A 15,332-nucleotide genomic window follows, 5' to 3' on the forward strand; every position below is an offset into this window, starting at 1 on the left:
CACTTAGCTCTTGCTTAACTCTGAACAGCCGTTAACACAACTGTGGCAGAAATTAGAACTGGAGCTAGACTGGAGTCCAGGGAGGCTTTGAGATGGACTGATTCCATCTTATATAAGGTGAGATTCATTAGCATATGGAAACACAGCCCTAGTGAAAAAGTGGTCATTACCTCAGGAAGGCTGGTAGTGCAGGCACTTTGGTGTTGCCCTCTTTGGGCCCAGATGTGAAAATGGCTCTTAAGAAGTCAAGGGGTCTTTTGAGAGGTAGAAAGCGCTGTGGGACTCCATTTCTCCATCGTATTCTGTGGTTTGGGAATTACCACATGAAACTGTGAAATTGCCAAAATGTGTATGACCCCAGCTCTCTCCTCCCCCTCTCCCTCCATCCCCCACTTCTTTTTCTTCTAGTTAATTTATTATTTGGGGGGGGGTGCTGCACCCGAGGAATATGGAAGTTCCCAGGCTGTGAACCCGCTCCACAGCGATGACCCAAGCCACAGCAGTGACGACACCAGATCCTTAACTGCTAGGCCAACAGGGAACTCCAGTTCTGTCAATTTTTGCTTCATGTATTTCAAAACTGTGTTGTTAGGTACTCATATATTTATAACAATTTTATCTTTTTAATAGGTCAGTTCGTTTATCATTATGAAATATCCTTTCTTTGTCATGAGTAACAATTTTTGTCAAGTCTATTTTGTTTGATATTAGTATAGCCACTCCAGTGCTCTGTAGCTCATTTGCATGATATGTGTTTTTCCATTATTTTCCTTTCAACCAACTTGTGTTTTTCCATCTTAAGTTTGTCTCCTAGAGGCAGCATGTAGTTGGATCATGTATTTTTTAATCCATCTCCTAATCTCTGCCTTTTAGTTGGAATGTTTAATCTATATACATTTAGTTTAATTACTAATAAGGTAAGATTTATGTCTGCCCATCTTGTTATTTATTTTCTACTTATACCTTCTCAGTCCTCCACTATCTTTCGTTACATTAGATAATTAAAATTTATATTTGTTTCCTTTGGAGTTCCCATTGTGGCTCAGTGGGTTAAGAATTCAATTAGTATTTATGAGGATGCAGGTTCAATCCCTGTCCTTGCTCAGGGGTTAAAGGATCAAACATTGCTGTGGCTGTGGTGTAGGCTGGCAGCTGCAGCTCTGATTCAACCCCTAGCCTGGGAACCTCCATATGCCATGGGTGCAGCCCTAAAAAGACAAAAAAAGAAAAAAAAAATTAAGTCCTTTATTTCTTTTTTTTCTTTTTTCTTTTTCTTTTTTTTGGGGGGAGTGCTGTACCTGAGGCATATGAAAGTTCCCAGGCTAGAGACTGAATTGGAGCTACAGCTGCCGGCCTTCATCACAGCCACAGCAACACAGGATTGAAGCCACATCCATGACCTACACCACAGCTCACAGCAACGCCAGATCTTTAACCCACTGAGCGAGGCCACGGATTAGACCTGCAACCTCATGGTTACTAGTCTGATTCGTTTCCACTGCACCACAATGGGAACTCCCAAGTCCTTTATTTCTTTTATTGTATAATTTTGAGTTGTTTTCTTGTAGGGATTACAATTAGTATTTTAATTTAAAATAACTTAGTTCAGGAGTTCCCGTCGTGACTCAGTGGTTAACTAATCCAACTAGGAACCATGAGGTTGTGGGTTTGATCCCTGGCCTCGCTCAGTGGGTTAAAGATCCGGCGTTGCCATGAGCTGTGGTGTAGGTTGCAGACACGGCTCAGATCAGTGGCTACAGCTCGGATTAGACCCCTAGCTTGGGAACCTCCATATGCCTCGGGAACAGCCTTAGAAAAGGCAAAAAGACAAAAAATAAATAAATAAATAAATAAATGAAATAATTTAGTTCAGATTAATACCAACTTGATTTCAATGATATATAAAAACTTTATAGCCATTTCCTCTTCCCTCCTTCATATTACTATTGTTATAAAAGTTACGTGTTAATAAATGGTGTGACCATCATCAGCTATATAATATTATTGCTGTATGAAGTTGTCTTTTAATTCAGATAGGGGTGGAGGGAAGCCATGTTTCTTGAGTAAACACTCCTTGGATTGATGCAAGCCATTCGTTAATTGCCAGAGTTCTGAAAAAGGTGATTATATTTTTGTCAGTTTTCTTGTTTCATTTATGCAGGAGAGAATTTTCAGAGTTCTTTAACCATTTTCTTTTAAAATCATGCTCAATGTATTTTTAAGTTGTATTTCCCTTAGATGAAGTTAAACACTCATTATGTTTACATTTCTTTTTATATAAGCTATAGGTAGATATCCTGTGACCATATTCTATTAAGTATTTGTTTTCTAGTTGACTTGTAGGAGTTAGAGAAATGAGCCATCTGCCTTATTGTATGAGTTGCAAAATTTTTCCTCATTTTGTATTTTGATTTTTGCTTATGGTATTTCTGTTATGGAGGGAAAGATATCAGTCTTTTCTTAATTAATCTCAGTGTGTAAGTTTTGTTTTGTTTTGTTTGTCTTTTTGCCATTTCTTGAGCCGCTCCCACAGCTTATGGAGGTTCCCAGGCTAGGGGTCTAATCGGAGCTGTAGCCACTGGCCTACGCCACAGCCATAGCAACAGAGGATCCGAGCGGCATCTGCAACCTCCACCACAGCTCACAGCAACGCCGGATTCTCAACCTGCTGAGCAAGGCCAGGGATCGAACCTGCAACCTCATGGTTCCTAGTTGGATTTGTTAACCACTGAGCCACAATGGGAACCCCTCAGTGTGTCAGTTTTAATATATCTATGAATGCTTTTATGGCTTCTGAGTTTTATGTAATATTTTAAAGAGATTTTCCTCTGAGATTATTTGAACTATTCCCCAATGACTTTTCAAGTATTTTTTAAAAATCAACTTTGTCAAAATATAGCTTACACACAGTAAAGTGCAGCTATTTTAACGATGGATTTTGACAGATGTATACACCCATGTAACCACCACCTCAAGCATGACAGAGAACATTTAATCACCCTCAAAATTATTTCAGGCCCCTACAGAGTTATTCCCACTCCAACACCATAAGCAGCACAAAACACTCTTGTTACTTTTTTTCTTTATAACTGTGATTATTTCCCCTCTGTCATTTCTTATTTCATCCTTCTTTTTGAGTAAGTAGCTAATACTTTGTTACTTCATTGTATTTCAAAGAATAAGCTCTTTCATTTATGTATTAGTTGTATATCATTTCTCCTTTAAAATTAACTAGTTATTTGAATAAGGTGCTTAAATCTTGTTAAAGATGGGAATTTTCCTCTGAGAACTTCTTTAACTGAATTCCAAGTGGTCTGATATGAAGCAGTCTGATGAAGCATTTTCTTTGCTTTGTTTTTGTGTTTCTTACAGTAAAAATTTACTAAATACTAAATTTAGTTTAGGATTTTCATTTTAGAAGTTACCTTTGTAACTATGACTCTGATTGGTAGAATTCCTACCACGAGCAATGATGGAATTAATATATTTCTCCTTCCTCCTTCCCGATTCTCTACCAGCCAACTGAATATCTTACTATTTTCCCTTCTGTGATTAAATATACTTCTACTTCTGTCAGGTTCTAAAAAATTCAAGCTGCATCCGACTAGGGTAGGTTTCTCCCAGAAGGGCTCTTTTTAGCCTTTATTCTGCCCTTCCCCCACATTCTCCTGTTCCCCACTGCCACCCCCACTTTGCCTGCCTACAAGGCAAGTCCCCAGTCATCTTAGCCCAGGGAAACGAGGGCTTAGTTGATTGATGGGCAGCTGCTCCCTCCCCCAGGGACAGAGTAAATTTAGGTTCTGTCACAGGCTAAGACTATCAGAGGAAGCTCAGAACATCCTGCCACAGCTCCCTGAAAATAGCCTCACTAGGCTCCCACAGCCTCTGCCTGTCCCTTCTCCTCAGGTGCCTACACCACGCCTAGGGCCCCTGGAAATGGTGGACACCTCTCTTTCCCTGGTTCTCCGTTATTATAAAAGACTGGGTTCCTGAGCACCTCATCCTCTCCATTGAAGTCTCTCATCTCAATATGGGCAAGTATTTTCAAACTGAACAGTTTGAGAAGAAACCTGGCTGGAAACCATAAAGGCCCTCCTATCTCCAGCCGACACTAGCCTTCCTTTACACTTAACCACGGCCCCACCCGCACCATTTATTCCTCCTCCCCTTACCCCCTGTGCCCATCCCCACTGCCCTTTTCCCAGGCTCGGAGTTCAGACCAAAGGGAACAGAGCTACCAGATGGCCACCCAGTTGAGAAAGCACCAGCTCTGCTAAAACTGATGTCTGCAAAGGCCTTTTATTTCTTGGGGCTTGAAAATCCTTTGTCCTGCCAAGGAATAGGCTTGGTATGTATTTCAGTTTCTGACCTTACTCCTCTTTCTTTTTAACCCCATCTCTCATGCCCCATCTGTCCTGACTCTCCTGCACCAATTATTACCCCCCTTCTCCCACTATATATTGTCATATCATAAGATGTCACTTGTTTCCAAGGTGTAGAGCAGAAAGCAGAAGAGATGTCTAGACCCAAGCAAATGAATCTATAGTATCAGGTATCATGATAAAGTCAGGAAATAGTTTAGTTGTTTTGTTTTTTGTCTTTTTAGGGCCGCTCCCGCAGCATGTGGAGGTTCCCAGGCTAGGGGTCGAATCGGAGCTATAGCTGCCGGCCTACACCACTGCCACAGCAACTCAGGATCCCAGCCGCATCTGCGAGCTACACCACAACTCATGGCAACACCGGATTCTTAACCCATGTGTGAGGCCAAGGATTGAACCTGTGTCCTCATGGTTACTAGTCAAATTCGTTTCCGCACTGCCACGACAGGAACTCCAGGAAATACTTTTGAAGAAGCCTTCTTGATGCCCCTTAAATTAGCCTGCACTGCAGTTTTCTAACCAGGAAGGGAAAACACCTCCCCACTGGCAAGACCAGCAGGAGACCACACAACACACACTCTGGACCAGCCTTTCAGTTCACAGGCCACGTGAAGTTGCACTTGGGCCCTTTTCTTCCCTCTCAAGCACCAAGAGCTCATATATTATCAGGTAGAGTTTATTTAGCCCAGTACTGTAATGGCAGGGGTACTAGCATGGGGCAGGGGGGCTTCCCGAGACACCTCAGTCATTCCAAGTACCACCTACCGGGTCAGAAAAGTCCAGACATTAGATCAGGTCCTAAAGCCCCTAGTTGCCCTGGTACCCGGGGGATCTAGGGTGCAGGCTGCATGGATGGCTACACTGAAGACTGGGGATGATCTCTGAGTTTACAGGAAGGGGAGCGGCTTAGCTAGGTGGAGTCTGGCTGTTAGGTGGGTCCTGGACTGGCTCACAGGAGGCTCTTCCACTCTTGTCTCCTTCAGGGAAGACGACTGTGGCATATGTCACAGGCTTGGAGGTCATGACCTTAGGAGGCAGAGGAGGAAAAGAAGATGGGGATGGGGGCTTCTCCGACAGGGGATCAAGAGGCAGGTTGGTGTAGGTGGTATTGTCGAAGGAAGGTGGCGAGTCGAGCCTAACGTATGGGATGTCCGAGGGCAAGTCAGCAGCTGGTCCAGTGTCGCCGGAGTGGTGGACCCCCGGGGAGGAGGCCTGTAACAAAAGCAGACAAATCAGACAGAGGAAATGCCTTCCTCTGCCCCAGTTCCCTTTGGTGGGAAACCCAGGACCACACTGGCTCTTAACTCCTGAATCCTTAGAATGGCAGTGGGCAGGAGGGCTTCACCTCAAAGATTTTCAAGCCCCAAGTTTCTCCCCAAATCTGAAGAGACGGGAGAGCAAGGAGGGAAGGCGGGAGAGCACTGTGGCCAAGTTTACAGCATTTAGGAGGAAGCTTTGGACCTCAACTGGGAACCAGCGTTTTCTCCACCCCAACATCTCATGAGTTCCAGGATGGTCCAGGGAATTTGGCTGGGGGCCTGTGGGGATCTCTTACCAGGCCTGAGATGCCACTGCTCTGAAACTGTCCACAGACACCAAGCCTGTTCCCTGGCAGGACAAGGGACAGAAGGGCAGTTTGTTTCCTGTGCTGACGCACTGTCCCCCCCACCCCCACTTCAGAAAACCTCAGAAACCTCTGTCCTGGTTGGTCCATATGCACCTTCCCCACTCCCACCAGCAAAGTTTCCCCACCTCCTCCGTCTCCCCAGCCCCCGCCCCAGCAGCCCTAACTCTCCCTTCCTGGTTCCACAGCTCCCTGCTCCTGCCTCCACTCAACCCATCTCCTGAAATCCCCCACTTGCCCCAGGTATCCGTCCCCAGTTCTCCTGTCTCACTTTCTCCAGTTCCTGTCTCTCCCCACTGCATCTCCTCCCACCTCCATCCCTCAGCCATGGGAGTTCTAGGGTCTGGGGCCCTTCCCGAAGCCCATCTGTATGGGGAACAGACTTAGACTCCCAGCCTCAAATGCAAGACTGGCTGGTACAGGACAAGGGGTTATGCCGGTTCAGGCAGGTAGACAGCTCCTTACCTTTCCTTCTTGCCATCATGGTAAACAGCACCACTGCCACCACCAGCAGGCCCAGCAGGAACACAGCGCCCCAAATCAAGAGTCTGCTGAGAAACAAAGGAGTGGATGAGCTTAGCCCTGAATCTGGCGGGCAGCTACTTGCCACGAATCCCAGAGAAGTGGCAAAGAGATGCAGTTCTCAGTGAGCCATGGTTGGGAGAAAGTTTCCTGGAATGGCATGAGGAGGGCAGAAGAGAGACGGATGACCAGGGAATCCTGGCTGGAGATCCTTGGGGGTAAAGGGGTCAGAGAGGATGAACTAGGATGGAGAGGTCTGTCCATCTACCTGCCTCTGGAAGTTCTCCAGGGGTGGAAAGAATGGTACAGTTTTCCTCTGATGTAGTCTGGGGCTCTAAGCAAGCCACCACGTTCACCTCCACCCTTTTCCCAGCCACCCGGATACAGTCCTTGTCAGTACCTCTTCTTATCCAGGCCAGGATTCAAAGGGCTGGCACTGCCTGCAGGGTCCGAAGAGCTGTCAGCCAGACTCCCAACCTGATAGGTCTCCTCCTCCTCCTCCAGGCCAGGAGCTGAGTCAGAAGGAAAAACTTCATGAGCACAGGCCCATTGTGAGCAAGGTTCAAGGGCCGGTTGAGACGTAGGTACTGGGAGAGCGGAGCTGAGGAAGGAGAGGTCCCCAGTAAGAAACACAAAGAAGGACCACTTGGGATGTTCCTTAGGGGCCTCTCATTCTGGAGGTCAGTGAACGGCCTCTTTATCTTTTATGGTTGTGAATATGCTCCCTTTCCCCTCAACCCCCAGCTCCAAACCCTCCCCCCTGCATTTCTCCTCCTTTACCTGCTCCCTCTGTACCCCTCTGGTCTAATCAGGCTGCTCAGACTATGCCAAAACCCCACTGGGTAAGCCATGCCCATCTCCCTACCCCACCCCAGAGTAGGTCCCTCTGCGCTCTTCTCATTGGACACCTGGTGCCTGGCTCTCATGACTTGGTCTCTAAAGAGGCCTCAGCTCCACCTGCTAGACCTCTCTGCACACATGCAACCCTGGGACCCCCTTACAGGCTGATTGGACCCCATCCCAAGTTCTACCCTCAGGAGCTAAGCCCTGATGTGACACAGTGCCCAGCCTTGCTTGGACCCTGAGACTTGGTTTCTGTCCTCCCAAGAACACGCTCAACTTCTGGCTGTCGGACACGGGGTTGGTTTCTCGGGGCCTGAGGATCTGCCTTGAGAACACCGTCTCCCCGGCCACCCCCTCCCAGGGCATCGCCTTGGTACAACTTGCCTCACGGACTTGTAACCTTGACTTACTAGACCTTAGACTGTGAAGGAAGGAGAAAAACAAAGGGTGACCAGGGTTAACAGGAGTATATCTGTAATATAATTAATAACTGGGGACTCAAAAGATTCTAATGACACCTTAGTCCATCTTCATAATGAACAAATGGAAAAGAAACCAAGAGAAAGAAAAATGCCTTTCTTAATTTCATTATTTTGGGTATTTGGCACAAATTACTAGGAAAAGGGAGACCTGAAAATGAAAAAAAAAAAATCAGCATCCATAAGCAGAAATTAGGCCAGTCTCTGCTCCGTCAGGTAGCTGACCATTTTCCTGAAAGAAAATTTTTTAAATTATGTCTTATTTTGTTATTTAAATTTTTTTTTTTTTTTTTTGTCTTTTTGCCATTTCTTGGGCTGCTCCCGTGGCATATGGAGGTTCCCAGGCTTGGGGTTGAATCGGAGCTGCAGCCACTGGCCTACGCCAGAGCCACAGCAACGCGGGATCCAAGCCGCATCTGTGACCTACACCACAACTCACGGCAACGCCGGATCCTTAACCCTCTTAGCAAGGCCAGGGATCGAACCTGCAACCTCATGGTTCCTAGTCGGATTCGTTAACCACTGAACCACGACAGGAACTCCTTAAATATCTTATTTAAAGTATTTTAGCAATACTTTAAAGTGTTCTTTCAAAAAATGTTTAGACATGAGAAAGTAATAGGCCATGAAAATGAAACTGGGGAAAATAAAGTACTTTCTATACTGGAAACAGGCTTGAGAATACTGACTGAATTTTTCTGCTTTTAAAACTGAATGAGGAGTTCCCATCGTGGTGCAGCAGAAACGGATCTGACTAGGAACCATGAGGTTGCGGGTTCGATCCCTGGCCTCGCTCAATGGGTTAAGGATCCGGCATTGCCGTGAGTTGTGCTGTAGGTCGCAGATGTGGCTCTGATCTGGTGTTTCTGTGGCTCTGGCACAGGCCGGTGGCTACAGCTCTGATTCAACCCGTAGCCTGGGAACCTCCATATGCCGTAGGAGCGGCCCTAAAAAGAGACAAAATACAAAAAACAAAAAACAAAAACCAAAAAAACCTGAATGAGTTGAAGGAATTCAGGTGCGGAATGTTCCCTGCCTGTAGGTGAGGCATGTACTAGATGCTCAGTGAAGACTTTAGAAAAATTAAATAAGATATAAACTCAGTGATTTGCAAACCATTGAACTTATGGTTAGAGGAACAGAAACCTGGAAGATTAAAAAATTCCAGGAGTTCCAGTTATGGCTGAGCAGTAACAAACCCGACTACTATCCATGAGGACCTGAGTTCGATCCCTGGCCTTGCTCAGTGGGTTAAGGATCTGGTGTTGCTGTGAGCTGTGGTGTAGGCCAGCAGCTACAGCTCTGATTTGACCCCTAGACTAGAAATTTCCTTATGCTGTGGGTGTGGCCCTAAAAAGAAAAAAAAAATTATAAGGGAAAAAAACCAGCATCAAGTGTATTGAAAATGCTGGATGGGGAGGCCAAGGCCATCAGCGGGGAAGGAGGAGTGACTTCCTGTGGGGAGACCCACTTGTGCCACAAAGGCGGGGTGAGGGGGCACTATTTGGCTCTTTATCTCCGACTTCTCACTTAGTTTGGTTTCCGTTCCCTGCAGAGCTGTCAAAAGGATATCTTCTCCCAATTCCTCCCCTACCAGGACCTCCGGCCCCCAAGGACCCAAGAATAGCAGATGGGGGTGAGAAGGCAGATCAGAGGGGTAGTGCCCAGCCAGGATAACTCACCTGCGGGGAGCACGTCCAGAGTGACTTTGTGCACAGTCTGGGGCCCCGAGGCCCCCTCCACCAGGCAGCCGTACTCCCCGGCATCCTCCTCCTGCAGGGTAACCATCTCCACCTGGAGCAGGCCACCCCCCATGTCGGTGAGAAAGATGCGGCTGCCAGCCGGGGTCCGGCGGTCCACCACTGACGACACCACGGGCTGGCATACCCCCTGCAGGAACCGGCACCACACCTTTCGAGCCCTGAGGTCCTGGGGTCGGTAGTGGCACTGCACCAGGATGGAGCTCCCTACGGGCGCCTGCAGCAGCTCAGGGAGGCTGCCAGCCGAGCCCTGGCCTGGGGAGGGAAAGTTGAGGAGGGTAGGACGGGATGCCTCCAGGCCCACCCAACTGCACAGGGCACCGGGATCTAGAGATCGACCTTCTGGGCTTACACCTACTATTGTTGCCATGTCATGCCAGTTATTCCTGGGTGTGGGGAGTGATCATGGTCCCTTCAGAACCTTACCTGCTAGTCCCAGAAGCAGCAGCAGGAGCAGGTGGGGGCCCATGGCTGGGAAGGGAGATGTCCGCTCTGGGGCTTCCTGGGGGCACTGACACAACATTCCCCTGGGGGCAGGAAACTTTTGTCTCAGATAGTCACGTGGGGCTCTCAGTGACCATGGGGTGGGAGTCAGGCACTGATGGGCTCCTCCATGGGTGGGGATAAGGAGCTCTTCCCAGCCCTGGTTGGCTCAGCACTCAGAAACCGACCCTGAGGGTAGGCGTGGGCAAGGCAGGGTGAGAATGCCAGAGGTCCTGGGCCCTCTAAGGAAGGAGGCCGGAGGAGGATCGTGGTGACCAGAGAGCAGCAGAGAGAGGGGGAAGGTGATCTTCAGAGAAGTGCAAAGGTCTGAGGATTCAAGATCTGAGGATGCAGAGCTGCAAAGGAGCCAAGTAAAGTGTCCTTCCCATGGCCCAAGGCCATCCTGATTTTAAATTCAGGGGTTTTGGGGGGAGGGGGTGGCACTCCTGCAGTATATGGAAGTTTCCAAGCTAACAGTCAAGTCAGAGCTGGAGCTGCCAGCCTACACCACAGGTACAGCCACAGCAGGTCTGAGCCACATCTGGGACCTACACTGAAGCTTGCAGCAACCCTGGATCCTTAACCACTGAGCAAGGTCAGGGATCGAACCCATATCCTCATGGATACTAGTCGGGTTCTTAACCTGCTGAGCCACAATGGGAACTCCCTGATTTTAAATGCTGTGTGGGTGCCAACCCCGAGCTCTCAGGAGACTGTCGAGGAAGTCCCACCTTGATGGCGTGTCCTGGGCTGGCCTGTCTTCTTTCCTTGTGCTGGGTGCTCCCTAGACACTTTCAGTGTGGACCCTGCTCTCCAGTTCTGGCAATTGCTTTGATAAATACTTCTTTATTTTTCCCCCCTCTGTTTTTCTAATTAGTTGGATAGTGAACCTAATGTGTTTATCTTATTTTCATACCTTTTCTCTATCATTTTCTATCTTTTTGTCGATTTTGTTCTGATTCCTCAAAGATATCTTCCATCTTTTTTCATCCATTCCTCTGTCCTTCAAGTTTTTATCCCTTCGTGTTTTTAATTTAAGAGATTTCTTCTCCAAGCATTTCTTATTTATAACATATTAATTGGTTTTTTTGGCCATGCCCACTGCAGCAACCCGAGCCACTCTATTAATTTTGTTTCATGTTTGCACTGTCCTCTCTGTTGAGAGGCAGTTCTCCATGAATATTTTCACGTTTCTGCATGGTTTGGGCTTTCTAGGAAAGGGAACCGCCCAAGCTTTGTTCCAGGGCAATTGAAGAACTGACACAGCTCCGGAGTCAGTGTGTCAGCTCCAGAGAGATTCGCTTCCCTCCTTCCCCTCCCTCCCTGGAGAAGATGAATTTACGTCCCAGAATAAAGGTCTCTCTCTAGAGAAAAAGATGAGCCACTGTGCCAGGTGCTCCATATAAACTCGAAGTCTCATAATTTGGGGTTCCTCTCTCATGATGAAACATCTAATCCTCATTCACACGCCGTGCAGAACTGGGGTTTGTGGATCCTGCTAGGAGTGTGAGCAATAAACCTTCTGACACCAGGGGGCGCGCCTGTGCTCAGGGAGACCAGAGCTGGCAAAGGGGCGTGGCCGGGAGCTCGCACTGCCCTGATCTGGATGTCAAGCGGGAAAGGGGTGCTACCCTCCCTCCTTCCTCCACTCTCCCTCTCTCTGCCCACCCCACCCCCCTTCAGGAGCCAAGGAGTTAGGAATGGGAACTGGGAGCAGAAGCCTGAGGAAGCCGGCTTCTGTGTTGAGCTGAGCCTTGTGGACCTGGTGACAGGGTGACCAGGTGTCGCTGTCTACCTGGGGCCGAGCCCTTTTCTGAGACAGGACTTCCAGTGCTAACCCACAGAAAACCCGGCTAACTGGACGGCTGTGTCGCCCCAGTGAGTGATGCGGGGTGATACATACGTCTATCAGTCCAGCCAATATGTATCAGGGTTTCTTTGATTTCCTTACAAGAAAATTATTTTCACACTAACAAGCCACCTGGGAATGTCGTGTGAAGAGGAGACCTCTCTTCAATATTAATTAAGTGCCTAAAATGGATACAGTCCACTGCTGGGCGCCCAGGACAGAGGTGACCAGGTGGACCCTGGCCTCTGGGGCGGTGTCCTGTCACTGGACCTTAGAGAGGAGGAAGGAAGCCAGGGCTTACCCAGGACCTACTATGTGCCAGGCCTGTGGCCAGGGACTTTAATGTTATTCCTCTCGGCCTCATAAAAAGTCACCAAAGTAGGGCTGTTTTGGTTGGTTTGGTGTTGGGTTTTTTTGTTTGCTTTTATATTCAAGGGCCCTGAGGCTCAGCAGAGTTAAGGAACTTACCTAAGCTTTCTTAGTAGGAGGCAAACTTGAAATTGGCAAACCCTTTCAGTTCAGGGTGTGTGCCAGAGAGTCCAGGGCAGAGGATCCCAGGGCAGGTGTCTCAAACATAGCAGAGCTGGAAGGAGAAAAGGCTGAGCTCCCAAGAGAAAGAAAGTTCCAGCACATTCTACTGCCAGGCACTTGGCTGGAGGCTTCCTTTCCCTGCTATCGCCCTCGGTGCCCAGATGGGGCGGAAGGGAGATGGAGTGGGTTCTGCTCAGCCTTGGACCGTATACTGTGCCCATGTCCGCAGGAAGGAGACCACTGTCCTGGGACTCGATGGGCAAGTTTCAAGGGCCGCTGAGTCAGGGAGGCCAAGGACACACAGACTGGACCAGGGTCCCAGAAATGGGGACAGAGGCCCAGAAGCATCCTCTGCAGGTGTGGGTGAAGTGGGGTTGGAGCAGGGCTGGAACCAGGGGAGTGATGTGTTGATGTGAAGCTCCTTCCTAACGATTCAACACCCCAGGTATCCACACCCATGACAGGTGGCAGCGCAGCCACATGTGGCCATGGCCAGAGGGGCTTCGGGGCTTCCGCCTCCCCGAAGCCAGGACTGAGAGCCTGAGTATGTGCCCACTCATTTTCTCCCCCTGGGGGCAGCCCACCCCCAGAAAGTCTCTGTCCCATTGGCCCAGGTGCTGGGTGTGCCGGCGAGAAAGTGAGGTTCCCAGAGCTGCCCTGGCTGTTCCCTGGGTCCAGAACACTCTCCCTGACATGCCTGAGGTTCACTTCCTGCATCTCCAGGTGTTTCTCAAGTTGTTCTTCTGTCTGCTCTAGACTTGCGTCATCCCCTGTCTGCGCTCCCCGTGCTCCTCACCATCTGACTTTGTTTTGCTTTGCTTTGCTTTGCTTTTTAGGGCCACACCCGTGACATATGGACGTTCCCAGGCTAGGGATCTAATCAGAACTATGCCAACCTACGCCAGAGCCACAGCAATGCCAGATCTGAGTCACATCTATGACCTACACCACAGCTCACAGCAACGCCAGATCCTTAACCTACTGAGCGAGGGATCGAACCCGTGTCCACATGGATACTTGTCAGGTTCGTTTCTGCTGGGCTGCAACAGGAACGCCCCGTCTGAGTAAATTTATTTTATCTCTCTGTCTGCCCTCTTCCTGCTAGGACAGGACTCCATACGAAACCAAGCAGGGCCCTGTGAGTCCTCTGGGCACACAAGCCTTTCTGTGTCCCCCATTTCTTATTTTTAGGGAGTAAACTTCAGTCTCCATGACCTTCCCTGAGTTCTAAAAAGTGGGTTCAATTAATTGCTAGTCAGGGAAGGGAGGGGATGCAGAGACAAGGGAGGAGCCGTCAAGAGACAATAGTGCAGCTCTGGGGCAGGGTCCTCCTTCAGGAATACAGAGAACAGTATCTTTGAGTTCTGCAGAATGAAAACCTCCCACAAATGGAAGATGTTAATGAAGCGTTCTTCCTTCCAGAAAGAAGGACCACCAGACCACTGATTAGCAGCTTTGAAAACAATGCAAGCTTGCTTCTACCCTGATCTTTATCTGCAGTCCTATTTTTCACTCCTCAAACTATAAAACCACCTCCCAATCTCCCATAGGGAGTCTTTGAGGCATTAGGCTGCTGTGACCCTCCTTTGCCCCAAACTGTCTCCATATTTCTATTCGGCACCGGTGCGCAGAGGCTGAGTTCCGCCAACATGTGTGGACAGAGATCTTTGCTTGTTTTGTACACTGTTGTGTCTCCAATGCTTAGATCAGTACCTGGCACAGAAAAATATGTCGAATAACTGCATGAATAAGGGAGGAGGATCGAGCTGGAGGGAAGGGCACCTTGAAGGCCAAGTGAAATTTGGATTTCCAGGCTCTACAGGGGACCCTGGGTCAGTCCGTTCATTTTTGAGCCTCCGTTTCCCTTCTGCACACGGAGGGGCTCTGACCAGTAGTCCCAGCCCTGGGACGCCCCACTCCACAACCCAAGCCCCTGCCGTTTCTCCAGGGAGGGGGAAGCATGAGGAGAGCAAAGCTCTCTCTGTTTTGGAGATGAACGGATGAATCAATTGGGAATTGGATGGACTTGGGTGACGGACAGGTGAGGGGTGCCAGAAATAACCCCTGGAACAGATGGGCAGGAGGCAGGAGGGCAGAGGAGAGGGAGCTAGAGAAATCCCATAGGAGAAGGCACGGCTTGGCAATCGGATCTCTGGGAGGGAGAGAGGAGGAGAAAAAGACTGGGCAGTTTGGAGCCTGTGGGAATGGAGGCAATACCCATCACCTCCTCGGGCCCCCATCTCACTGTAACAAAGCACTAAAACGGAGGATGTTTTACAAATTTATTAAAGTGAAAGTACATTTTCAGGAAGCGAGAGGGGACTCACGTGCACGCAGGTTAAAAAGGACTCACTCTGCAATAGCTTTACACCCCACAATGCGGCCTGAAGACCCGATTCCATCTTCTGATTGGTCTTCTGATTGGTCCTTATTTGCGTGGGGAACAGGTTATTTGGTGGCCGGGTGAGGAATGGGCGACATTCCTTCTCTAGCAGGAAGTGAGCAGCCCAGACTGGTCCAGGTGGGGAAGGGGCACGACAATGAGACGTGTTCAGAGGCTTTGGGGTTTGGTCCCCTTGAAGGGGACTGGAATCCTATAAGTAGGAGACGAACGTGGTATCTTAAGACCCTTGGCCCCCAGGAGCCAGATCTTTCATTTTATCCTCATCCAAATTCACTCTTCTGGCCCTGGGGCCAAAGAGAGGGCCTTCGTGACACCCTAAACCATCAGTTAAACATGAAGTCTTGGGTTTATTTGTATATTTAATGTCCAATGTCCAGAAGTTGGTAGATGTCTTCCCAACTTCCCACACGCGTGCCTGCACGCACACGCACACACACACATACACACACACACACACA

The 15,332-nt window shown here is 48.8% G+C and overlaps 1 protein-coding gene across 2 annotated transcripts; it reads right to left on the minus strand.

The window, feature by feature from the left end:
• Nucleotides 5,040-10,123, minus strand: TREML1 (triggering receptor expressed on myeloid cells like 1). Of its 2 annotated transcripts, none has more exon segments than NM_001243504.1 (6): nucleotides 5,040-5,591; nucleotides 5,935-5,987; nucleotides 6,469-6,554; nucleotides 6,926-7,037; nucleotides 9,530-9,862; nucleotides 10,034-10,123. In NM_001243504.1, coding segments are annotated over 6 exon segments (933 nt in total). In that variant the 5' UTR covers nucleotides 10,077-10,123; the 3' UTR covers nucleotides 5,040-5,285.

The sequence above is a fragment of the Sus scrofa genome, chromosome 7, assembly GCF_000003025.6.
Source record: "Sus scrofa isolate TJ Tabasco breed Duroc chromosome 7, Sscrofa11.1, whole genome shotgun sequence".
NCBI classification, from domain to species: domain Eukaryota; kingdom Metazoa; phylum Chordata; class Mammalia; order Artiodactyla; family Suidae; genus Sus; species Sus scrofa.

Excerpts from the sequence above, each read along its gene's own strand:
- TREML1 (XM_021098040.1), bottom strand. The coding sequence starts at position 10,076 with ATGGGCCCCCACCTGCTCCTGCTGCTGCTTCTGGGACTAGCAG. Across the intron at positions 5,988-6,468 it reads CATGATGGCAAGAAGGAAAG|GGAACAGGCTTGGTGTCTGT; the intron begins GTAAGGAGCTGT and ends TTGTCCTGCCAG. Across the intron at positions 5,592-5,934 it reads GCAGTGGCATCTCAGGCCTG|GCCTCCTCCCCGGGGGTCCA; the intron begins GTAAGAGATCCC and ends CTTTTGTTACAG.